The 27,247-nt window shown below is 36.7% G+C and overlaps 1 protein-coding gene across 1 annotated transcript in view; it reads right to left on the bottom strand.

The window, feature by feature from the left end:
• The window catches only part of CHIC2 (cysteine rich hydrophobic domain 2), a 54,992-nt gene extending 28,195 nt beyond the window's left edge, over positions 1-26,797 (bottom strand). The window contains exons 1-3 of the mRNA XM_023183142.3: positions 26,341-26,797; positions 10,830-10,884; positions 10,534-10,689 (exon numbers count right to left, since the gene is read on the bottom strand). Of these exons, the coding sequence (XP_023038910.1) occupies positions 10,534-10,689; positions 10,830-10,884; positions 26,341-26,459 (330 nt within the window). The 5' untranslated portion in view covers positions 26,460-26,797. The remainder of the gene's footprint in view (positions 1-10,533; positions 10,690-10,829; positions 10,885-26,340) is intronic.
• Positions 26,798-27,247: the final 450 nt, after the last annotated feature.

Below are 27,247 nucleotides of genomic sequence, written 5' to 3'. Positions count from 1 at the left end.
AAATAAATAAATAAATAAATAAATAAATAAATAAATAAATAAATAAATAAATAAGAAGGCAAAAAATGAGGCCAGGTGTGGTGGCTCCCGCCGTAATCCCAGCACTTTGGGAGAACGGGGCAAATGGATCACTTGAAGCCAGGAGTTTGAGACCAGCCTGACCAACGTGGCATAACCCCGTCTCTACCAAAAACACAAAAATTAGCCAGGCATGGTAGCATATACTTGTAGTCCCAGCTACGCAGGAGGCTGAGGCAAAAGAATCTCCCGAATCCAGGAGGAGGAAGTTACAGTGAGCTGAGACTGAGCCACTGCATTCCAGCCTGGTAGACAGAGTAAGACTCTGTTTCAAAAAAGAAAGAAAAGAAAAGAAAAAAGAAAAAAAGAAAAGAAAAGAGAAAAGAAAAGAAAAGGAAAAGAAAAAGGAAAAGGAAAGGAAAGGAAAAGAAAAAAGAAAAGCAAAAATAAGGCAAAAAATGAGAAAAAAAATGTAAATTAAAAATCTGATGGAAAAAACAGCAAAATGAAAGATGAACCTAGCCATAATGATGATCACAAGAAATGTAAATGGGTCAAAATCCCTAATTAAAAGGCAGAGATTGTCAGATTGAATAAAAAAGCAAGACCCAACACTGCCTATAAGAAATAAACTTTAAATAAAAGGTACAAATCAGCTAAAAAAGTTTAAGGATGGAAAAATATATACCATGCTAACATCAATCAAAAGAAATGGAATGACTATGAATATTAGACAAAGTAAATTTCAAAGAAAAATACAGGTCAATTTTATGATGATAAAGAGGTCAATCACAAAAATCCTGAAAATTCATATACCTAATTATAGAACACCAAAATACATACAGCATAAGCTCCATGAATAAATACACAAACCCACAATTATAGTCAATCCATGGAAATGCATTTAAGGAACTGAGAAACTGCCAAAAGTGGAAGTACTATTATTTTATGATCTCACACTACTGTAGAATAGATTCTGTTCTGCTACATCCTTGTCAACACTGAGTAGTCTTTTAAAGAGTTTAAGTATGTGTCCCCTCTAAATCTCATGTTGAAATGTAATCCCCAGTGTTGGAGGTGGGGCCTGGTGGAAGGTGATTGGATCATGGGGGCAGATACTTCATGGCTTTGTGCTGAGTTCTCTGGAGATGTTTTTTTAAAAGAGTGTGGCACCTCCCCCAACCCCCTTGCTCCTGCCCTGCCATATGAGATGCCCACTCCCTTTCATCTTCCACTGTGATTATAAGCTGAGTCCTCCCCACAAGCTAAGCAGATGGCAGTGCCATGTTTCTTGTACAGCCTGCAGAACCGTGAGCCAATTAAACCTCTTCATTATAAATTGTACAGTCTCAGGTATTTCCTTATAGCAATGGAAGAACAGACTAACATAGTCTTTTTAATTTCAGTCCTTCTAATAAGTATGTAATGTTATCATTATGGTTTTAATCTGCATTTTTCCTAATGATTAGTGATGTTGAGCATCTGCAAAGATGCTATTTTTTCATTTATGTATCTTTTTTGGTCAGGTGTCTGTTCTAAATTTTTGCTCAATGTTTCTTGAATTGTTTTCTTGTTGAGTTTTGAGAATTCTTTATATATTCTGGATAAAAATATCTGCTTTGCAAAGATTTCTCCCAGTCAATAGTTGGTCTTTAAATCCTCCAATAGTTTTCAAAAATAGAAATTTTTAATTTTTATGGAGTCCAATTTGTCTGGTGTTCTTTTACGGACTGTGCCATTAATGTTATACCTAGTAATTCTTTCTAAGCCTAGGTCACAAGAATTTTTCTCCTACGTTTTCTTCTAGAGTTCTATAGGTTTAGGTTTTACATTTTGAGTTAAACTTTCTATTAAAATACAGTTTAATGTATAGATTGAAGGATTTTTAAAAAATGTATAGGTATTTAATTTTACCAATTATCTCTCTTAAAAGACTGTTCTTTCTTTACTGAATTGCCTTTCTACCTTTGGGGGAAATCAGTTCATAAAGGGGTCTATTTTTTGGCTCTGTCTCTTCTGTTTATCTGTTTGTCTATCTTGATGCGAGTACCACACTACTTTGAGTATTGTAGCTTTATAATTATGTCTTGAAATTGGGTAGTGTTGGTTCTCCAACTTTGTATTCCCTTTTCAGAGTTGTTTTGCTTTTGTAGGTTGTCTGTATTCCATATGAATTTTAGATCAGCCTGTCAATTTCTACAAAAAAAAAGTCCTGTTGGGAATTTACTTTGGATTGCACTGAATCTATGGATCAGTCTGGAGAAATTGGCCACTTAAAAGTATTTCCTCACCAGACGCGGTGGCTCATGCCTGTAATCCCAACACTTTGGGAGGCTGAGGCGGACGGATCACCTCAGGTCGGGAGTTCGAGATCAACCTGACCAACACTGAGAAACCCTGTCTCTACTAGAAACATAAAATTAGCCAGGAATGGTGGCGCATGCCTGTAAACTTAGCTACTCGGAGGCTAAGGCAGGAGAATCGCTGGAACCTGGGAGGCAGATGTCGTGGTGAGCCAAGATCGTACCAATCCAGTCCAGCTTGGGCAACAAGAGTGAAACTCCGTCTCAAAACAAACAAAAAATTTCCTCTTCTGACACATGAACCAATATTTTCCCCCATTTACTTAAGTCTTTTAAGTTTTTTTCTAAGTGATATTTTGTAGATTTTAGTGTATGTGTCTTATACATTTTTTTCAGCTTTCTCTATAAGTACTTAGTATTTTTATGCTATTTTAAAATTGTATTTTTTCATTTTAATTTTTTATTTTTTGTTGATAGGGTATAGCTTTGCTAAACTCACCTGTTAGTTCTAGGAGTTTCTTTAAAGATTCTATTGAATTTTCTTGATAGACAAACATGTCATCTGCCCATCAAGACAGTATTATTACTATACTTGTTGCTTTTTCTTGCCTTACTGCCCTGGCTAGAATCTCCAGAATAACATAATAAGTAGTAGTGAGAACATCCTCTTGGTTCGTTCTTGATTTTGAAAGAAATGCATTCAGACTTTCACTATTAAGTGTCATGTTAATTGTACGGTTTCTGTAGATGTCCTTTATCAGCTTGAGGAAGTTTTATTCTATTAGGTTGTGAGACTGTTAATCAAGTATAGATGCTGGATTTTGTCAAATGCCTTTTCTGCCACTTTAGAGATTGTTGTGTGGTTTTCTTTTTAGTTTAGAAATATGTTGAGTTACATTCATTGCATTTTTGGTTGTTACACCAACCTTACTTACCTTCCTGGGAAGGACAATGTACGTGGCCATGTGTGTTTTTCTTTTCATGTTTTTGTTGGACTTGATAGGCTAAAAGTCTGTTTAGAAATTTTATATCTATGTTATGAGGAACATTTTTCTGTCTTTTCTTTTATAATATCTCTGTCTGGTTTTGGCCTCAGAGTAATGATGGCCTCATAAAGTGAGCTGGGAAGGGTTCTTTTCTCTTGATTTTCTAGAAGAGTTTGTGTAGAATAGGCATTATTTCTTCCTTAAATTTTGTAAGAATATACCAGTAAAGGTATCTGGGCCTGGAATTTTCTTTGCTGGAAGTTTTTAAATTACAAATTCAATTTACTTAATTGATATGGGACTTTTCAAGTCATCCATTTTAAAATAAAACAAGAAGACAAAAAAGAATACATATTGTATGATTTCATTTAGATAAAATTCTAGAAAATGCAAACTAATCTATAGTGCCAGAAAGCAGATCAGCACTTGCACAGGGAAGTTTTTGGAAATGATGAATATGTTCACTATCTTGATGCACACAAGTGTATACATGTGACAAAATTCATCAAATATACATTAAACGTGCAGTTTATTGTATGTCACTTGCACTTCAATAAAGCTAGTAAAATATAAATAGAAGTTTTGAACATGCCATTACCAAAATACACTGTATTCAAGGCCACAAAATAAAACTTAACACATTTAAAAGAACTGAAATCACACAAAGTATACACTTTAACAGTAATAAAATTAAATTGGAAATCAGTAACAGAAAAGTTTCTGGTAAATCTCCAAATATTTGGAGGTTAAACAAACTTCTTGATAATCCACCAGTCGGACAGAAAATCACAAAAACTTTGAACAAATGAAAACAAAAATACTATATAAAAATGTGTAGGATATAGTCAAAACAGCGCTTTAGAGGAAAGAGCATTAAATGTTCGTATAAGAAAAAAAGAAACAACAAATCAATGACTTCTACCTTAAGAAACTAAAAAACAAGAGTAAATTATATCCAAATCAATGAAATAATAAAAACAAAAAATCAATGGAAGTGAAAACAGAAAAACAGAGAAAATCAAGAATAAAGCAAGGAGTTTGCTCTCATCACTCCTATTCAGCATTTTATTAGAAGTCTGTGAAAAGGGGAAGGAAAAGAAAAAGTACACAGATTGGGAATAAAACTGTCATTATTTTCTGACAACATAGTTATCTCTGTAGAAAATCTCAAGGAATCCACAAAAAAGTTCCTGGAATTTAATAAGTGAGTTTGGCAAGGTTGAAAGACATGATGTTAATATACAAAAATCAATTGTATTTTATGTACTAGTAGTGAACAATTGGAAATCAAAATTAAAAAAACAATTACCATTTACATTAGCAACAAACCCAAAGAAATACTTACGTATAAAGCTAATAAAACATGAGCATAATCTATATGCTACGTAAAAAGCTACAAAGCTCTAACAAAAAAAAAGTCAAAGACCTAAATACATGGAGACTACGTCATATTCTTGGTTTGGAAGACTTAATACTGTTAAGATGTCAATTCTCTCCAATTCATCTGTAAATCGAATGTAATTCCAATCAAATACCAGTGTTTCTTATAAATATTTGACAAGCTAATTCTAAAATTTATACAGAAAGGTAAAGAAATCACAATAGCCAAAACAATCTTGAAAAATAAGAAAAAATTTGAAAGGCTCAAACTACCTGATTTCAAGACTTACTGTAAAGCTACAGTAGGCTGGGCGCAGTGGCTCATATCTGTAATTCCAGCACTTTGGGAGGCCGAGATGAGAGAGAACTGCTTGAGCCCAGGAGTTCGAGACCAACCTGGGGAACACAGCAAGACCCTGTCTCCTTTTTATTTAAAACAGAAAAAAAAAAAAAAAAAAAAAAGCTGCAGTAAACTAGATATTGTGATATTTAATCAAGATAGACATATAGATCAATAGAGCAGAATAGAGTATGGAAAGAGACCTAAACAGGTATCGTTGACTGATTTTTGACAACGTACAATGGCAATTCAAGGGAGAAAGAATAGTCTTTTCAACAAATGGTACTGGAAAACCTAGAAAGTCACATGCAAAAAAAAAAAAAAAAAAACCAAAAAACTTTGACCCATACCTCACACTCATATTAAAACCTGAGTTAAAATGGGTCACACACCTAAAAGCAAAGTAAAGAGATCATGGGAGAAAATTTTCATGACCTTGCTTTAGGCAAATTCTTAGATACAGCACTAAAAGTACAATCTGTATTTTTTTTAAAAAGTGATGAATTCATCAAAAGCAACAACTTTTGTTCTGCCAAAGACATTGTTGGAGAATGAAGACAGCTACAGACTGCAAATATATATTTGCACATATCTGCCAGGGGATTTATTTTCAGAATTATATGAAGAACTCTCAAAACTCAACAAGAAATAACTATTTTATATGGGCAAAATATTTCAATGAGCACTTTAACGAAGGTGTACAAATAAGCACATGAAAAGGTGCTCAACATCATTACTCATGATGGTAATGCAAATTAAAACCACAATGAGATGCTACTATATATCTATTAGAATGACTATAATTTCTAAAACTAACCATGTCAAGTCCTGCAAGGATGCTAAGCAATTGGATCTCTCATGCATTGCTGGCTGGAATGCAAAATGGTTCACCCACTTTGGAAAACAGTTTGGAAATTTTTTATAAAATTAAACATTCACTTAGCATATAACCCAGCAATCCCCTTCCTAAAAATGAAAACTTGTGTTCACACAAAAACATGTATGTGAATGTTTATGGCAAGCTTTATTCAAAAACTGGAAACAACTCAATGTCTTCAAGTGATGAATGGATAAACAAACTGTGATACATCCATACAATGGAATACTACTCAACAATAAAAAAGAATAAACTATTAATACATAAAAGAAAATAGATGACTCTCAAATGCACTAAGCTACATGAAAGAAGCCAGACTCAAAAAGTTATATATACTATTTTATTCCATTTATATAATATTCTAGAAAAGACAAAATTGTAGGGATAGACAACAGATCACTGGTTGCTGGGTTTAAGAGTTGACAAGGGTTCAACTACAGAGGGACAGCACAAGTAAGTTTTTAACGGAAAACTGTTATGTATCTTCATTCTGGTGGTGGTTACAAAACTCTATGCATTTATCAAAAATCATAGAACTGTATACAAAAATTTTACTGTATATTAAAAAACAATTTTCAAAAATAGGCAAAGGTAGTTAAGAAAAAAGGCAATTTGGCAGCTCTAAAAAATAATCAAAATAATAGAATAGGCCGGGCGCAGTGGCTCACGCCTGTAATCCCAGCACTTTGGGAGGCCAGGGCAGGCAGATCACCAGAGGTCAGGAGCTCGAGATCGGCCTGGCCAAAATGGTGAAACCTCGTCTCTACTAAAAATACAAAAATTAGCCAGGCACAGTGGCTCATGCCTGAATCCCAGAACTTTGGGAGGCCGAGGCGGGCAGATCACCTGAGGTCAGGAGTTCAAGACCAGCCTGGCAAACATGGTGAAACCCTGTCTCTACTAAAAATACAAAAATTAGCAGGGCGTGGTATCGGGAGCCTGTAATTCCAGCTACTCCAGAGGTTGAGGCAGGAGAATCACTTGAACTGGGCAGGTGCAGATTACGGTGAGCTGAGACCATGCCATTGCACTCCAGCCTGGGCAACAAAAGTGAAACTCCGTCTCAAAAAAAAAAAAAAAAAAAATTAGCTGGGTGTGGCTGCAGGCACCTGTACTCCCAGCTACTCAGGAGGCTGAGGCAGGAGAATTGCTTGAACCTGGGAGGAGGAGGTTGCCGTGAGTGGAGATCATGCCATTTGCACTCCAGCCTGGACAACAAGAGTAAAACTCCCGTCTCAAAAAAAAAAAAAAAAAAAAAAAAAACAATAATAATAATAGAACAGAATAAAAACAAGGTCTTGGGAATAATAACAGATCATAAATAGAAGGCACACTAAGTTGGGGATAGATTTGTTTTTTTTTTTTTTTTTTTTGAGACTGAACCTCCAACTCCCTGGTTCAAACGATTCTCCTGCCTCAGCCTCCCAAGTAGCTGGGATTACAGGCACATGCCACCATGCCCAGCTAATTTTTATATTTTTAGTAGAGATGGGGTTTCACCATGTTGGCCAGTATGGTCTCGATCTCCTGACCTTGTGAGGGGATGGATTTTAAAGGTAAGACAGAACTGCAGTTTTCCAAATCAGTGAATAATATCAAGAAAGTAAAAACACTGAGCTGCGTATCAAGTATGCCTTTGGTCCTGATATGTCTTAGAGTCGGAGACCATTCTAACCATATAAAAGGATTTCACATCACAAGTAAAAAAACAGAAATTCACAGGCTGGCAATTTTTTATCTCATGCCTCTCAATCGAGGGTTCTTAACATGCAGTACTTAGAATTCTGGGAGTCTGTGAAAGTGAGTGAAATGAAAATGCATCTTTTTAACCACTAACTGAAATGCATTACATTTCCTTAGGTCATGAATGTATGCAACTAACTACAATAGACTAAACAGGACCTGTACCTTCATCACTTAGAGAAATCACAGATTCTTCCTATCATATTATTACCATGGATCTGTTGCTATCTTATTTTGTATGCATTAATAAACATATTTATAAATCACATTGAAGTTTTCTAGTATTTTGATAACTATATTTTATATAATCAGTTTCCTTTCTAATCCCATGTATTTTACCTTATACATTTAGAATACATTAAATGTTTTTAAATATATATAAAGCATCTAAGATAGTATTCATAGGCTTCCCTAAACCATCAAAAGGATTTATGGCAAATAAAACATTAAAAATCCCTGCTCTAGAGGGGAACATCACACACCAGGGCCTGTCGGGGGTTGAGGGGTAGGGAAGGGATAGCATTAGGAGAAATACCTAATGTAGATGATGGGCTGATGAGTGCAGAAAACCACCATGGCAGATGTATACCTCTGTAACAAACCTGCATGTTCTGCACATGTACCCCACAACTTAAAGTATAATTAAAAAAAAAAAAGGAAAAAAATCCAAATTATTTTGCCCCCATCTTACAAAGCACCTCTTTCTCCAGGGCCTGCAATATCCTTCACACACGCATGAAGTGTCACTCTTACCATGGTTATATAACAGTTTACACCCAAGACACAGATATGTATGGCTTTTTTAAAAAGCAAGTCATGTTTGTTTATGCTCCCTGGATAGTAGTCCATATGAAATTAAATGTATCAAATAAATATTCCATCTAGTAATATAAAATACAAAGAGAGACCTTAGACTGAACACTACAATGCTAAATGAAATGTACTTTCAGAAACTACAGATGAAATTAGCTTAAAAAAGTCAATCTTACATCTCACATAAGGAATTTAATGAAGGCATTTCAAAAAGGATCTCAAGTTGATAAGAATGCAAAGTTTAACTCATTTACCTGTATTTTCTAAATACACTGTACAAACACTGCAGTATCTTATGCTACTCATTTAAAGGTTTAAAAAAAGGGTATCAAAACAAAACCAAGCACAAACAAAAAAGTCAGATCTCGAAGGTATCTACAGTACAAAACTCTTATGATTTTTTGGGTTACCTGATAGCAATTACCAACCAAGTGAGACATAGCAGGCACTGAAACAATGGAAATGCCCACATAGCGGAAGGGAGTGAGGGGATCCAAACTACAAGAGCAACAAAATCAACTGTGGATCCAGAGACGAAAAAATGTTCTGTGGTGTAAAGGTAATCTGGTGAGAACGATGAAAAAAAATAATCATTTTTAGAAAAAAGGAATATTAGAAATATTGAAGTAAATATCACAAAAGTCATTCTATTACAAAGGCATTAACTCCTTCCTATCAATAGAATGTACCAACTCAAAAACTTTTAGTAGGAATATATCTTCTATTTTGTAACAGAAATCAAGGGACAAAGAGAATTAGCTCATCCATACTTCCTACTCTTATTGGTTATCAAAACGTAGCCACATAAAACTGTTCATTCATTTTCATCTTAACAAAATATCATTTTTGGCTGGGTGCAGTGGCTCATGCCTATAATCCCAGCACTTAGAGACGCCAAGAAGGGCAGATTGCTCGAGCCCAGAAGTTCGAGACCAGCCTGGGCAACATAGTGAAACCCTGTCTCAATTTTTTGTAAATATATGTTTTTTAAAAAATAAAAAAATTTCATTTTTAAACATATAAATACCATTTTTTAAAAATTTAACAAAAATATAAGCCTTCAATCTGTAATAATTTGTCATATCTCTACCAACATCTTAAAATTATATTTGTTTGTTTTTTGAGACAGAGTTTCACTATTGTTGCCCACACTGGAGTGCAACAGCGCAATCTCAGGTCACTGCAACCTCTGCCTCCCAGGTTCAAGCGATTCTCCTGCCTCAATCTCCTGACTAACTGGGATTACAGGCACCTGCCACCACACCTAATTTTTTGTATTTTTAGTAGAGACAAGGTTTTATCATGTTGGCCAGACTGGCCCTGAACTTCTGACCTCAAGCAATCCACCTGCCTTGGCCTCTCAAAGTGTTGAAATTGCAGGCATGAGCCACTGTGCCTGGCCAGAATTTTTTATTATAAGTAGTCAAAATAATGAGTCTTTAAAATTATTTTTTTTTTGATTACAGAATCACTTTGTGCTCACTACAGAAAACTTGTAAAATATAAAAAGAAGAAAACAATGTCCCATAATCTTACCAACTAGAAACCACCATCGTAACCATTTTATTTCTTGTATGGGTACTATCTTACTATCAGTAAGAATACTACTAATTAATACTTATTAACCACTTCCTTTGAGCTATTCAGCTAAGAGCTTTCCAAACATTTTCATTATACCTTTACAATAATCCTATTCAACTAGTAGATGAACATGTGAACATTTTACAGTTTTGTCAAGTAGGGTTGAAAGAGGTTAGGAAATGTGCCTAAGGTCATAGAGATAAATGGTAGACCTGAAGCCAGCACCCTTATCACTATACCACACCACCATCAATGTACAGATAGAGACAATGCTATACACTACTCCTTGCTCCTAAAATTACAAATACAATTTTTAGATGGCTATTTAGTAACAGCACTTGGATATATAGTAACTTTACTGACTCACTCCTCTCCTGGATTCATATTGTATTCAGGATAGGTGATTCATTCAATATAAAAATAAAAACTAGATAAATGCAAGACTTGCTTGTCCACTTCTAAATTTAAATTATAATATATAATTCAACTTACCCTTTTACTGAGGCAAATAACTGGCCACATACTGCAACCTAACGTGCAGCAGCAACAAAGGCAGCCACAAAGTAGCCAACGTACATTAACAGGAAGGTTCTTCTTAAGACAACTGTTAACTCTGTTGATGCTGGCTTTAAATTCTTCAGGAGCTACCTAAAGAAAAATTTTAAGAAATAATAACAATGCAATATTAATGTCAAAAAACATGACTGATAAACATACTTTTTTCTAATTTTCTCAGAAAAAAACTGTCACTTTGAGGCATACAAATAGTACAGAAATGAGACACTCACTTTTCCAGTTAATGAAGAAGGGAATTCTGATTCAAATTTGTTGCTCAGTCCAAATCTATTTTAAAAAATGAGAAGAATATGTTATTACATGTCATTGTTGCCAAAAATATAGACCATTTAATTTAAAAGTCAAGTCAATAGAAAGCATTTTCACACACGGAGGAAGTTTGAGACATAAAATGGAAGTATGAGATAAAATAACTGTAATAGCAATTTATGAAATGTAACAAGCAATTATTTTAGCAGTTAAATGGAAACTTTTGCATAATGATAAGGGGCTGAATGTTAATTAACCAGCAGTATGTAAACAAAAATATAAATGGTTCATTTAATTTATATCTTAAAAAGTTAACTACAAAGCATATTATTTTAATGGGTAGGATAGCAATTTTTTCCAGCTTTTAATGGTGGAAACAAACAATAGCTGTGAATTTTAGCAGGTGTCCTACACAAGCAATAAGATGAGAAGCAAAATGCAGGAAAAAGAGTGGGGAAGGGGAAGAATAAGGAAAAGGGGAGAGAAAAAATAAAAAAGTAGGAACGGACAAAGTGCTACCAAGAACTCTCTTAGGTTCCATTCAATATCTATTTGTCAGTGCATTAGATGGTATGAAAGAAAATGTAGACATGTACTATACCTATATCTATTCCTATTACCTAAAAGATCTTTTCTTGAATCATGGTTAAAATATTCCATGGCTTTAGAATTGATAAAAGATTTAAACTATTTTCAAAGAACGGTAAATATAACAAGAAGATAAAAGACATAATAAAAACAACCTATTTTGCTTTTATCTATCAGAAGTCTACCAGTACTTGGAGAAAAGAGAATTCATTCAAATCACAACTATTGAGCACATTCCATGCAACACTTCAATACAGGCTTTTATGGCTTTTACAGCTTCCTTTGTTTCCTTAAGAAATCACATATGAGACCAATTTTACTTTTATGTAATTTGAGATAATTTTGAAAGTTCATGTAATACACACTGTAAAGTTTCGAAGGGGGAACTCCAACTTTACACCTAAATCTAAACGGAATCTTGAAACAGGCTTGTTTTACTCATATCCTACACACATCCATTTCACTATCTCTACATTCCTCCAGTCTATAGTCATAACTCAGTGCAAACCACTCCAATCTGTTATCCTGCTTTCTCATCATCATCAAATTCAGGTTTATCTTTCCTGATAGACCTTTTTCCATTCCAAACTCCTTTAACACTTTCCTCTGAAACCCTCAATCTGTTGATCTGCAGCTATCAGGATACCTCCTTACATCTTATCTTAAAAAACAAAACAAACCTTAAATACATACAGTCATGTGCCATATTAACAATGTTTCAGTCAGGACATACTTGAAGGTGGTCCCACAAGATTTTAATACCGTGTTTTTACTGTACCTTCTCTATGTTTAGATACACAAAACTTACCACTGTGTTATAACTGCCTACAATACACAGTACAGTAACATACTGTACAGGTTTGTAGCATAAGGGCTACGGGCTATATACCATATAGCCTAGATGTGTAGTAGGCTACACCATTTAAGTTTGTACACACACACTCTGTGATGTTTGCACAATGATGAAATTGCCTACCAACCCATTTATCAGAATAGTCCCCGTAATTAAGCACCACACACCTGTATGTATCTTCACTTTAACCACAAACCCTGTTGAAATGCCACTCTTTCCTTAGAAATCCTCAACTACAGTTCACTCCTGACCTTATCTATTCTAAATAACTTTACCTCCTGCACCTCCATCTAACTCAGCAACCTACTCACTGTGATATATTCTGCATATTGTTACCACTTGGGACTGTATCACCTCTGAAATTCTGAACTGTAAAATTCTCCTCTTACCACTGCCATCAATCATTTCATTTCTCCCATCCTTACTAAATTTGTTTTTTGGCCTCTGGTTGTAATTTACTGCTTCCTACCCCTCCATAGCTCCCTATGACTCCATTTCCTTCCTTATTTGCCAGAACTACAGTCAATCATTTTGAATATACTCCAACAAACACCCTTAATCATCTCTACAGTGTCCCTTGCCAACCCAGGTTCAATTAAATTGTTTACTTTCTTCACATTGCCTGGAGCTACTGGAGAAAATTCACATTTATAAATGTATCACCATTAATAAATATACATATATATATATAAAACACACATATCTTATTTGTAACCTCAGTGAGTATTATTTTAATTAACAATATTTATTCATCCCCAATAAGTTCCCTTTTCCATACTCCGTAGTTGTGGCACCTGTCTTTAGGTACTCCACTTTATCCTCACAACATTTTTTTGCAAATAACCACAGTTGTCAACTCTGAGAGAAAAAAAATGTCATTGAATATAAACTGCTTTACCTTCCCTCCCTTTTATTTTTGGACTTACTTTTATATCTTCAGTAATTTTACCATCTCTCAATGGAGGAAAACTTCCACAAACTAACCATTTACTTCTGGTTGCATCTCCTCCAGTCTCCATTGCAATCCACTGTATTTCTACCTCGCTTCAGGCTACTTAAACACAGCCTACAAACCTGAATTAGTCCAGCCACCTGAGACTGTGAATCCCTATTACTTCTTCTCTCTCAGTGTCTGATGGTATCTATTTCTTTCCTTCCTCAACTAATGTTTTGAAAGACTTCCTTTACATTAACTACCTTTACGTTACCTCTCATTCATTATTCAAACTACTACAATCCAGGCTTTCCTACACACTTCTTTACTAATAAGACTGTTCTCATCAGAGTAGTAGAAAATCACTCTTTTCAGCAAGTCTTCTTTCATATAGCATGCTTTCTCCTGGCAAAGAGCTTGAACATCAGAATTTCTTATTTGGCACAGGCCACAGCAAATATCTCCTTTGCTATGTTTTTCATCCCTGCCAAAACCTTCTCTCTTTTTTTTTCCAAATCTAGACCAACCAAAACAATAGTATCAGGTAGAATTTTAGCAAGACCATCCTATTTTTATTAAATGGATAAGAAAAGTCACACTTCTTGTTTGATAATATAACTGTAAAATATCACCTCTAATGATTTATTTTTGACATAAACCACTTAATTTTGACAATACCTTATTTCTGGCTTCTTAAGTTCAGCAGAAGGCAGAGACTGTTAGAATGAAAATGGCATATATGTTTTGTTTTCAACTGACAGCATTATAAATGTACCCACAAGTTTACATAAAAGTTTTTAAATATGGTAAAAATAATTTTCTTTATTCCAAGACAAAGTGCAATTGGCTCAGCACAGTATTAGAAAGGCCAAGTTTCATCCCATAAAATAATAATTTGATGTACTTGAAAGAAGAGCAATGATTCCTGCATTGAGTAGGAAGCCGAACCCCCTTCAGACTCTAATAACCAAACACTCTACTAATCCAAAAAGCTAGAAGCAGCACTTGGATAATTTTTAAAAATATGATTTAACGTAGGTGGCATCTTAATTCAGTTATCTACAAGACTAATAAAATTACATTTAAAAAATATTTTATGTTGGCAAGAAGGTCAAGATGGAAAAATGTCACACACTATCAATGGAACTATAAATTGTTACAACCATTTCAGATTAATTTGGCACTGAAAATATCTATATCTTTGTCACAGTGTCTTCTCTTTAGAAATGTAATATTACCTAAAAAATAACTTGAATTGTGGATTAAATTAATGCATAAACAAGTTCATTGAATCTTTATTCACAAATATAAAAATGTATCTATGTGGCTGGGCGCGGTGGCTCAAGCCTGTAATCCCAGCACTTTGGGAGGCCGAGACGGGCGGATCACGAGGTCAGGAGATCGAGACCATCCTGGCGAACATGGTGAAACCCCGTCTCTACTAAAAAATACAAAAAACTAGCCGGGCGAGGTGGCGGGCGCCTGTAGTCCCAGCTACTCGGGAGGCTGAGGCAGGAGAATGGTGTAAACCCGGGAGGCGGAGCTTGCAGTGAGCTGAGATCTGGCCACTGCACTCCAGCCTGGGCGACACAGCGAGACTCCGTCTCAAAAAAAAAAAAAAAAAAAAAAAATGTATCTATAACATTTTAGGAATGGTTAATTATCTCAACATAACAGAATATTAAACAACCATTAAAAATGAAATTTGCAAACCAGAAACATGGAAATATCATTGAACATAAACTTCTTCACCTTCCCTCCCTTTCATTTTTAGATTTATTTATATATCTTCAGTATTTTTACCGTCTTTCTCAATGGAAGAAAATGTTGAAGAAGAAAATTCAGTATATCATGATCTTAACTGAAAAGAACAAAAATCTCGCAACTTGATAGAATTTTCAGGAGTGCAATCTGGTAGTACATAAAAGGGGTCTTAATAAATATTCCTACTCTGGCTGGGTGCGGTGGCCCATGCCTGTAATCCCAGCACTTTGGGAGGCCAAGGGAGGTGGATCACCTGAGGTCAGGAATTCGAGACCAGCCTGGCCAACACCGTGAAACCCTGTCACTCTAAAAATGCAAAAATTAGCCGGATGTGGTAGTGGGCACCTGTAATCTCCGCTACTCGGGAGGCTGAGGTAGGAGAATTGCTGGAACCCGGAGGCGGAGGTTGCAGTCGGCCGAGATTGCATCATTGCACTCCAGCCCGGGCCGACAACAGTGAGACTGAGTCTCAAAAAAAAAAAAAAAATTTCCTACCCTTTGATCCAGTAATTCTACTTTCAGAAATGTATCAAGAGAAAATAGCTGCAGTGGTACAGATATGTTAATGAATAATCAAGTATTCTGTAGTGTTATTTTACAGAGGGGGTATTAAAGACATTTTGTGTCATTTGTTGTTTTTTTAAATAAAAGCTATTTTTCAGCAATGTATAGTTGCTGTTAACTAAATAATTGACGAGTTATTTTATTTTATTTTTTTGAGACAGGCTCGCTTTGTTGCTCAGGCTGGAGTGCAGTGGCGTGATCTCATCTCGCTGTAACCTCTGCCTCCCAGGTTCAAGCGATTCTCATGCCTCAGCTTCCCAAGTACCTAGGATTACAGGTGCTTGCCACCATGCCGGGCTAATTTTTGTATTTTGAGTAGAGACGGAGCTTCACCATGTTGGCCAGGCTGGTCGTGAACACCTGACCTCAAGTGATCCACCCACCTTGGCCTCCCAAAGTATTGGGATTACAGGCGTAAGCCACTACACCCAGCAGACAAATATTTTATAACGTACAATACCATCCTAATTTTGTTTTCTTATTTGAATATTTTATTTGGCATTAACTAGGTATTTTAAGATAAGTAAACAGGGAAATTTGGGTTCACTAATCAACAGTTTTCTTGAATGCATTTCAATTTTTTCCATAGTTCAAGTCCATATAATCCTCTGTCCCTCTTACTTCAGTTTTTACTTCTTCTATGTTCCTTGTGTCTCCTTACATTAACTATGTCTCCTGGCATTCACTACGGAACTATCATTTTAAATTAAGACATGTTTTGAACTCATAATGAATTTTGCCTTTTAAATGCAGAAATGCAAGAATCTGCTGTTTCAACTTGTTTTGCCCTTAATCAAAAATACATGTTCGATGTTTCTTTTCTTCTGAGTTACAGTGATATTTTTAACAGTGAAATTTTTAAAACAGAAATATCTTATAATTAAATTAATTATAATACAACAATCTGAAAAGACGCTACACAGCTCAAAACCATGTATACTAGAGAGTGTAGTCTGTTACTCTGCATGCCTAACTAGGAACTCCCTATACTTTGGCTAACTAGATCACAAGTGGGTATCTGCTTTAAGAACAGCTAATCCCTGGGCTGGGTAGCAGCACATGGAATGGCAAGGCCAAACAGTCCTGCCTAACTTAGATAACATTAACTAACTCAATCAGCTCTCTCGAGGTATTTGAACATAAGACAAAGAGATGGTAACATGCAGAGCTGACAGAGAGAGGGCTTAACAGAGAGGGCTTAAATTGAAGTCAAGATGTAGTAAAGCCATCGATAACTGTAAGTCAAAATAAACTGAAGCCAATAGTAAGAAGAAACTGAGATCAGCAGACAAGTAATGATGGGCCAGATCAGGAAGGGTCTTGTAGAACATTAAAAGGACTCTGAAGAAGATAGGGAACCTTTGAGGGGCCTGATACAGAGAAAAGACTTGAACCGACTTATGTTTTAAAAGGATCACTATAGCAGATGTACCAAAATGATTGTATAAGAGGAGACGCAAAAGTGGAAAGGTAGAGACAGGCGGAAGAAAATATATATATATTTTTTTGTAATTTAGATGGATTCTTGCTATGTTTCCCAGGGTAGTCTCAAACTCCTGGGCTCAAGTGATCTTTCTGTCTCAGCCTCCCGTGTAGCTGGGATTATAGGAACATGCCAGCATGCCCGACTTAAGAAATAATATTAAGTGTAAGGCAGAAGGGATACTGGCAACTCACTCCAGCCGTGTAGGTGGCAAAATAGGGCCAGATTTTGAAGACAGAGGCAAAATGTCAAGACAAAATGGATGCAGTGAAAGAGAAAGAGGAAAATCAAGAACATATCAAAAAGTTTTTGAGCTAAACAAAGACTGCCATCAACTGACAATGGAAGGCTGCCATTGAAGTTGATTTGGGGTGTAGATCATGAATTCCATTTTGGATATTCTGGATTCTGAGACATTCAACCTGTACAAATCCACAGATACAGAGAATTTTTATCTTCCTACAGATATGACAAGACCTATGAGCATATGAACTAGAAATTTTAAACTGAACACATGGGTTATACAGATGGCACATGCAGAGAGAGCTTATTTCCTAATCCTGAACTTTGAGTTCAATGAACTCAAATTTTTAGCTACTTTTGGAGATAAAGTCATAATTATGGAAAAAAATTAACAGACTTTGATGTATATAAATCATGCTTTACGTTTATCTGGTTGATTCAACATATGTCTGAATATCAGTGTAGCTCAAAGAGGATGGGATCTAATTGAAAGTACACTCTATTTATCCAAAAGATACAGAAACTCTGGAGTTAGAGACATATTTTTGGGTTTCAGAATAATCCTAAAAATTTTAACTCTGTAACCACATTCTGAACAATATTTGAGTTTATCCAGTTTCATGAAAGTTTAATCTCATTCGGGAAACTAGTGAAATCAAAGACTTAATTCTCTAAAGCATGTGTTAAACTTACTCTATCATAAACCTCACCACTATACATAGTCTTATAATAATCTAGCATTAGCATTTTATCTGTTTTTAATTATTAAGGTTATAATTTCCATTATTAACAGATTACATATGTTGTTAAGCAGTGAAAGTTATACAAGTGTATACCGACAAAAATGCACAGTACAACTAACTTCTGATGATATAGGGATGCAGCTGATCTAACTTAACAACTTTTAAATTTTCTGTACTAAAGAAAAAAATTTTTGTATATCTGATTTATACATATTTTAGAATATTCTTAATACTTCTATAACTCTTAAGAGCAAGATAATGATGCTAAATTATGTTCACTTAAGCAAAATATATGGTTGAACTGATTTATAATACAGACTAACAAAAATATTCATTTCAAGTAACATTTATAATTGAGTAGTCTAGAAAAGACCAAGAAAGGAGACTGGGTACATAGGAACTCCACCACTGAACTAACCAAGGCCCACATTATGACTACAATGCAAGATCAAAGAGAATAAAACAAGAAGCTCTTGCAGGAAGCTCACTATATATAGTACATTCACTTTTTATCAATCAAAATAACAAAGTTAGGTTACCTTCAAATCCAACCAACTCCATCCAAGTAGATAGTGGGACAGAAAAAAGCTTAAGGAGAAAAAAATTACTCTTCAGGGACATTGTGAGAACATTTCAGCTCCTGTGGATGCAACTGAGTTTTAAATGTAAGATATAAAAAACACAATTTTTTCCTCAAATCTAACGAATCATGTACTGAGGGCTGTCACATACCACACACCTTATAGCTAAAGGATATCACGTTTACGAGGGTTCCCACTTCAAAATCTATGATCCTGTGGGAAAGACTCTCTCTACTACCGGCACATGCTATTCTCTTGGCATACTAGCTGCCCCAGCATCAGAACAGAAAGTGCAGGTATGCCATCAAAATCATTCCCAGTGAACAGTTATTTAACTGTAAAAAGTAGCCAGTTATTTAACGTCAGCCTACACAAAGCTAAAATTAAAAAATAAACAGACCAAAACACACACAACAACTGAGGAATTGGACAGCAAAAGTGGCCATTGCTATGTATTTCCATACATCATAGGAAAAGCTGTGAAATTTGATGGTTTATACCCAGAATTGTAATAACTCATTTAATCTAGAGATCAACACCCTAGCTGGGGCCACTATCACATCTTATGGAGGCTACTTCAATAACCTTCTAAATTTCATCTTAATCCCTTTACAATCCTTTCGGGCCCCTACTGAACTCTCCAAACTCATTTCAAGACATTATCCCCTTTGTTCACTATATTCTAGCCATAATATAGAGGTATCCTTTCAGTTCCTCAGGCAAGTCAAGCTTGTTTTGGCTTGGAGTCTTGGTACCTGCCGTTCTCCAGATCCAGGGGCTCTTGACAGGACTCTCGTCCTTCCTAAATGTTAGCTTCCTCAGAGAGGGTCTCCCTAATCACATTATTTTCAATCACAGGATCTCATCCATTTCCTTCACTGCAATTTTATCAGACAAAATTTGTCTATTAGCAGTAAACTCCATGAAGGCAGAAACTATGTGTGTTTCATTTTGGGTTTCATTATATACCTAGAGCCTTGTGCAATACCTGGCAGAAAAATGGGCATTTAACAAATACTCATTAAACTACTTATCAGGAAACCTCAATAAGATAGCTGATAATCAAAGATTAAGCAAAACATACTCTGATAAAACAAAGTAAATATTGTAAAACCCAAGCATCTACACTCAACAATCAGAATGAACTCGTCTTACTTTATATGCAGTTCAAATAAGGCTAGCTGTTTTACTTCCAAGTACAGCTGATCAATTACAAACAGAGAGGAAAGTAAACCAAAAAGAACAGCCCACATATGAAATTTAAATGAAAGTGCCATTTAGAGAAAGTTCTCAAACTCCAACATACCTCAGGGCCACTAAGGCATCACTGTGTATCAATCTGATAGTCGTTTTTGATTAAATGATTCCTCTAGTCAATTAGATAATTCTGATCTATGCTCAGAGTCTTGTTTTAAAGCAGAAAAGCATACATCACATTTTAGACTGACATCCCACAAAATGGTAAAGAGTAACCAAAAAATGTGCATGCAGGGTTAAACATCAAAGTATGTCATAAGTAATAATTTGTTGAATGCCTATTAATTAGATAAATTCTGACTCACACGTAACCTCTAAGGTGGATACTATCCTCTTTCCCAGAAGAAAAAACTGAAGTTGGGAAAGGTTAATTTGCTTATGGTTACTGTTAGGAAGTGACTGAGAATTGAAACCAATGTGCCTAATATCAAAGACCATACTTTTTCCACAGTACCATCTATTACTTTCCAAATATGTCTGACAGAATCACACAGCACTCTTACCAAAACTAAAAATCCCTAAACTCTTCCCTTCCAGACCCAAGATTCTGATTGGGTCAAAAGTCACACACACACACACACACACACACACACACAGCACACACACACACACAATCTTACACGGAAGGCACTAAAAGGATACTTAAGAGCATCTGTTGCTACATGTTATATTTAAAGCTTAATTTTATTAAGAATAAAATCTAAATCGCTTTATAGCAGAATAGAAACCTAAGCCAGACATAGCTATCAGATATTTGAAAGATTTCTTTCTGAGTATACAGCTAGCCTAATATCCTGGGCCTTTAACCTGTTAACAGTATAAACTCCAGCTGGAAATCAAGAGTAGATCTCAACTTAATAGTATTATTCTTTAGAGTAATATTATTTATTTAAATTATTTGGAATAGTATTTGATTATTATCATAATAATTACATATAATTTACTTTTCACCATTTAATCCCTCTTTTCTACTTAGCTAGTCATATAAAATTTTAAGTACTAATCAATTTCATATCCCTTGGTAGGCAAAAATCCAACACTGAACTCTTTGGACCAAAATGTCATATAAATTCTCAAATTCAAATACAGTAAAAACTTTGAAACCTCAGTTAATTATCATAGTTCTCATTTCTTCAAGAAAATCTATGCATTAGGAAGTTTTAGTAGTTGGTCCAAATAAAATGCATAGAATTTCTTCTTCATATTACCAAAGATATGTCCAAATTATAATCAAATTAATTTCCTCTCAAACCATATGGAATAAGAAAAATCTCTGGGAGGCCACGCATGGTGGCTTATACATACAATCCCAGCATTTGGTGGGGCTGAGACAGGAGGAACACTTGAAGCCAGGAGTTCAAAACCAGCCTGGGCAACACAGTGAAGCCCCATCTCTACAAAAACCAAAAAAAAATTTTTTTTAAAAATTAGCCGGGCATAGCAGCGTGTACCTGTAGTTCTAGCTACTTGGGAGACTGAGAAAGGAGGATCACTAGAGTCAGGAGGTCAAGGCCACAGTAGGCTGTGATCGGACCACTGCCCACAAGCTTGGATGACAGGGCAAGACTCTGTCTCAAAAAAAAAAAAAAAAAATCTCTTGAGAAAAAAAACAAAAAAGAGTTATAAAAAAAAACTACCTTAATTTGATAATTTCCTCACAATTACCAGATTTCATTTTTTAAAACAGAGGAGCCATTTATCTTTTCAATGTGATAAGTAGTCTATTATAGAATATTGTTTGCCTTTGTTAGGAGGTGCAGAAAGAGAAGAAAACAGTGATTCATTTGGCAATTCTGACAAAATCAAAGATGTATACAATTACTTCATTCATTTAGAAAATATAGAAACTATAGTATTCTAGATACTATATTAAAGAATAAAGAAAGATCAATAAACACAACCTCTGCCCTCAAGAACTTTATATCCTGTGGAGATACATCAATGAGACCTTCAAAAATCTGAAAACAGAAACCTTAATCTTTAGAAATAAATAGAATATGTCTTAAATATTATGCTGGGTGGGAAAAAGAGGTCGGAATTATGAAGTTTAACAAAATTGCTTTATTGAAATGATTCTGTAATTTGGCAACTCACATTCAGGTCTCACTGCTAACCACAGCATCTAGTAGCACTCCTGAAATACACATTTCAAGACAATTTTTTACTAACTCTACCATTTGAAAAATTGATAAATACTAAGGTGTTCTTGTGATGTCTCTTATTCAAAAATCATACTCCATCCCAATGTACTTTCCAAACATTTTCAAGTCACATTTCTAAATCTTTAATCTTCCATAACATATCTGGAATGAAAACAAGCAAAAAGTGGTTTCCGACAGCCATTGATAAAAACTGGTGTTGAAGGACAAGGAATGATTTGTGGAGATGGTAAGATTACACCTCAAAAGAGAGTACATGAAGACACAGTAAAATTACAAGAGAATAACATTAGAAACAAACCTCAGCAAAATAACTTGGCTCTATGACAGGGCTTGAGTTAGAAGTCAAAGATCATACATAATCTAGGAAAGCCCCAAGTTTGATTCTGATATAAGAAGGGTAGAAAGTGGGGATGGGAGCAAATAATGTCTGTTATAATGATAGATTACCTAGGAAATATTGGCCTAAAACTACTTTTAAATTCTAACGTTTAGACTGACACATCTTTTAGAGTTATCACTGTGAAAAATGAAACTCTTCAATAAATGATCAACATATTTTGTAAATATATTTTGAAGCATAAGAAACTCCATAACTTTAAAATATTAACCAATCTGATCAAGACTACCTAATAGTCTTTTTACAGTATTACTGTTGCTTTTAGAAACTATTTTTCCTCATCGTCAGTTATATGAGAAGTCACCATGAAAGCAAAAAGGAAATCTACTTTTAATTGAATCATAAGTGTAAATCTTTTAGGTTACATGTACCAAAATATTATGCAATAATAGGAATTTATCATTTATCTTCCTTCCTTCCAATACCACTTTCCTCAAAATATGCTTCTGCACAAGATTTCTCCATATTGCTACATAGAAATCTAACAATGAAGGGAAATATTATACTTAACAGAAGAATGTCAGAAAAGAATACTGATCATGAGAGAAGTATAAAAAATAAGTCTTATTTGGGGTCAAGATGAAAACATTTGTATTTAAAAAAAGGAAAATATTTGTATTAAAAGCCACTTTAAAGCAGACTTCAGGCAAATTAGACATGTTGCATCCTATGTCACAAAAATCTGATTATGCCTAGAGACCAACCTAGAGAATGGAAGGTAACTTTCTTTCTCACATCACCATAATGACATGCCAATCATGTCACGTGAGAATACAATAGTTTCTAAAATAAACAGTAATACTGTAATATATTAAAGTAGAAAAAAAGAGCAGAAAGGCCTACTCAAAGTTACATCTGTGAAAAACATATGGATTGATCTATATCCTTCCAGACTGATCTAGACTACAGATGATTCAGTTTACATGGTCAATTACTTTCAAATTGGTAAGGGAAGACTGCTCTGATCAGCACCTCAGTTAAAAAAAAAAAAGGTGGGGGAGGGGGTGTGAGGGGCAGTGACAAATTTAGCCAGTCTTACTACAACTGTTCTAATAGCTCCTCCCATTTATATTTAAAGCAAGAAAAACTGAATGTGCTCAACAGTCATAGTAACACATATGCACCAATTCTAAAAACCTTTATAGGTGCTAACTGGGCTATCCATTGGCATAGTGTGCTAGTGTGCCTGGGAATTATGCCTGACAGAGCCATGTTAAAAAAAAAAAAGTTTTATGCCGGGCGCGGTGGCTCAAGCCTGTAATCCCAGCACTTTGGGAGGCCGAGACGGGCGGATCACAAGGTCAGGAGATCGAGACCATCCTGGCTAACCCGGTGAAACCCCGTCTCTACTAAAAAATACAAAAAACTAGCCGAGTGAGGTGGCGGGCGCCTGTGGTCCCAGCTACTCAGGAGGCTGAGGCAGGAGAATGGCGTAAACCCGGGAGGCGGAGCTTGCAGTGAGCTGAGATCTGGCCACTGCACTCCAGCCTGGGCGACAGAGCGAGATTCCGTCTCAAAAAAAAAAAAGTTTTGTATTATTACCTATGTGCCACAAAACAGGCTTAAGTTTTCAATGCAGAAAGATCCTTATTGTCATCAAAATACTTCAGACAGTAATTGAAGCACATACACATTGCTTAGAAATCAAAAATAACACTAAAGTGAATCACTGTTATGTTTGACAACGGCAATTCTAATTTTTTAGTGCTTTGTTTTACACCTGTTTCTCAAAGTGTAAAACTATATCTGAGGAGGATAATAATAAAAACTAGTATCTATTGAACATAGTACCACACACGGCAATAAATTCTTTTCATGTACTATCTCATTTAATCCTTAATAATCTTAAAAGGTATCGACTGTAACTACCCCCATCTCAACTAAAGGTCATGAATAAACAATTTATCCAGGAAGTAGCTGAGATAGATTTTAACCCAGAGCCCAGAACCAAGATAAATGGGAGAAGAAGGAAGTTGCTGAGGAAGATCAGAGATTTAACTCCCAGTGTAAAAAGGCATACTGTTTATTGATGATAGATAATCCCTCCCTATAACCTGGAATAGTTTTCAAGCTTGGCTACACATTAGAATCACCTGTGAGACTGTATTATTTATTTATTTATTATTTTAACTATCCACGCCTAGGACCCTCACTCAGTACTTGGCCTTCAACTGGCCTGCGGTGGAGCAAACACAAGGGTCTTTTTTTAAAGCCACCCAGGATTCTAATGGACAGCTAAGTTTGAAAACCACTAATAATTCTTTCTACCCTATTAATCTCTCCAGGTAGCCAACTACAATCAAGTTTACTGATTACTTAGGTTCTGAGCACTTTGTCCACTATTACATTTTCCACTTTCAACAAAGTGCTTAGTTTTTCTTCTCTTTAACAGAGGTAACATTACAACTACAGCGGCGTCTTTTTAAATGACAAGATTTAGCTTTTCTTTGATATGAGGAAAGTAGAAGGAGGGATAGACGGCATGTCAAAGTTTGGAAATCACTTCTTTAAGCATCCACATACTCCTGAGGCTTAAAACAAGGCAAAAAGATCATAAAAGTCAAAATAAAATCAAATGGCAGGTTATGAATTCTGTGATATATGTTAAAAGTTTAATATCCATGATATTTGGTTGTATTTCTTAAGCTGGTGACAACACTTAGTGTTATTGTGGTGATAAATTCCACTGTCTTGTCATAGGGCTGTGATGGCAATTATGCAGTGTTTTTACCCTGTTAAGTCACCTGAATATAAACTAACAGGTGCTAAAGAAATCAAAGCATTACATAAGCATACTCAAACAACAATAGGGCTGGTCATAAGAGAAATGCAATTATTTTGCTGACAAACTTGTATGAGAAGTCTTACTGTTTCCCTAAGTTATTCACAGCACATCCCACTCACTCTACACCAAAATATAATGAAGACTATTCCAGACATTTTCAGACTTGCCGGCTCTTTTACTGAAAAGTTGAAGAAGTACAGAGATACCTGACAAGTATGGAAGTTTGATCTCTGATTTGAACAAGAGACCTAAAATGGGAGAGTATCAATACATCAAGTGGTACAAAACTGCGGACTTCATAGAGAAACATTACAAAACTTCCTGCTTCCGGACAGCTCATTATTTGGTTCAAGTCTTCACATTCCTTTATTTGTCATGGTCTTTCCGAAAGCTTTCATTCCTTATTGTTTAATACCAAACTTTTAATGTTACTAGTGGGACTTTCCAAATTAAGAAGCCCCAACTTCAGGACTACAGTTTTCCCTCAGTAACCTGAGCAGAGTGTATGTCCCTCACGTAGTTTTTTGTTGTTGTTGTTGTTGTAAACATATTTCTTTCTGTACATCTTAAATTTGTGTTCAACTATATATTTTTATCACGTACAACTACAAGAACTTGCATTAGCTGTGCGGAAATGTGTGGAAGAACTGGGAGAACTGTGGGTATGTGGGAAACAGACACGACAGGGAGCTTCGCTGCCAATTGTCACTGGGGTCTCACACGACCCAGATCTGGCCTCTGAGCCATGTCACTCGGTGCAAAGGCACAGAGAACCACAGGATAACTGGGCGAGAAAACAAGGAGGCTCCCCGGCAATACACCCTGAAGGGGAAGGGTGGCCCGCAGGACAGACCCTAATGAAAACCCGTGCCTACTGGGATCGTCACATCGCACGGGCCTGTAGGGCCTGCTAAAGGGGTGTGTGGAGGAGGAAGGACAGCGTCCGTCCCCACTTCGGAGACCCAAACAAACGAAAATAAGCCAAGTTCTCACTTCCTGGTCGCCGACTCTTTCCGAAGGCCATCGACACCCGACGGACACAGGGGAAATCGGGCTCCCGTGGAGTAACGGGGCCCACCCCAGCCCGCACCTCCCGCCCTCGCCCTTCTCCGGGCCTTACACGGTGACGTGACCGGAGCCGCGGACGACCACCGGGTCCGGCGAGTACTTGAGCAGCTGCTCCTCCAGGGCCCGCTCCTCGTCCTCCTCTTCCTCATAGATTTCGTCGAAATCCGCCATCCTGAGCCTCCGAGCGCCCCTGCCCAAAGGGGCCTGACTCCCGGGATTGGCGCCGGGGTACCCGCGGGCGAGGCGGCGGAGGCTGAGGGGAGTCGCCGCTGCCGCCGGCTCCGAGGCCGCGGAGTTCGCTGTCGGCTCTCTTGGCTCCGGCTACAGAGGAGATGAGGTCGGGACCGTCGCCGCCACCGCCGCCGCCATTACCATCAGCAATAACACCACCACAATGTCAACATCCGCCCAGAGGCCAACACCTCCACAAGCACAGACGCCGCCGCAGCAGCAGCAACTCAGGCAACCACAGCAACAGCCTGAGCCACCCGCAGCGGGAGCAGCCGGCTACGGCATCGCGAGACTTCCCGGGCCTACGGGTGGGCTGGAGCGTGCGTGGGCGCGTGGGCGCGCGGACTGGCTGGCGGGCGGGCGGGCGCGCGCACGTGCGGCCTCGCGCGCTCCCAGGCCGCCGTCTTTCCTCTGCTTCCACCCGCGGACGGCGCCCGAGGCGCGCGCTCCCGCCGGGGAGGCCCCGCCCGCCAGCTCCTGGGTCGCGGACCCGGGGCGGGGCGGGGCGGGGGGTTCGGCGGCTCCGCTGACTGGAAGCGGTGACCCACGACTCCGACAACGCAGCTCGGAATGTCCAGTGGGACATTCAGTTCCCCAAAGTCATCTCTAACCAAAACAAACAACTGAAAAGAAAAAGCCCTGGTTGGAATAGACACATTTTTGTGCGTGTCATGCCGGTTTCTCTAATAATCACATCTCGCTTTTTCTCAGGTTTTGAGTCTATGATG

The sequence above is a fragment of the Piliocolobus tephrosceles genome, chromosome 3 (assembly GCF_002776525.5).
Source record: "Piliocolobus tephrosceles isolate RC106 chromosome 3, ASM277652v3, whole genome shotgun sequence".
Classification (NCBI taxonomy): domain Eukaryota; kingdom Metazoa; phylum Chordata; class Mammalia; order Primates; family Cercopithecidae; genus Piliocolobus; species Piliocolobus tephrosceles.
The sequence above is the reverse complement of the archived record's forward strand: the minus strand, read 5'-3'. Positions and strand labels throughout refer to the sequence as shown.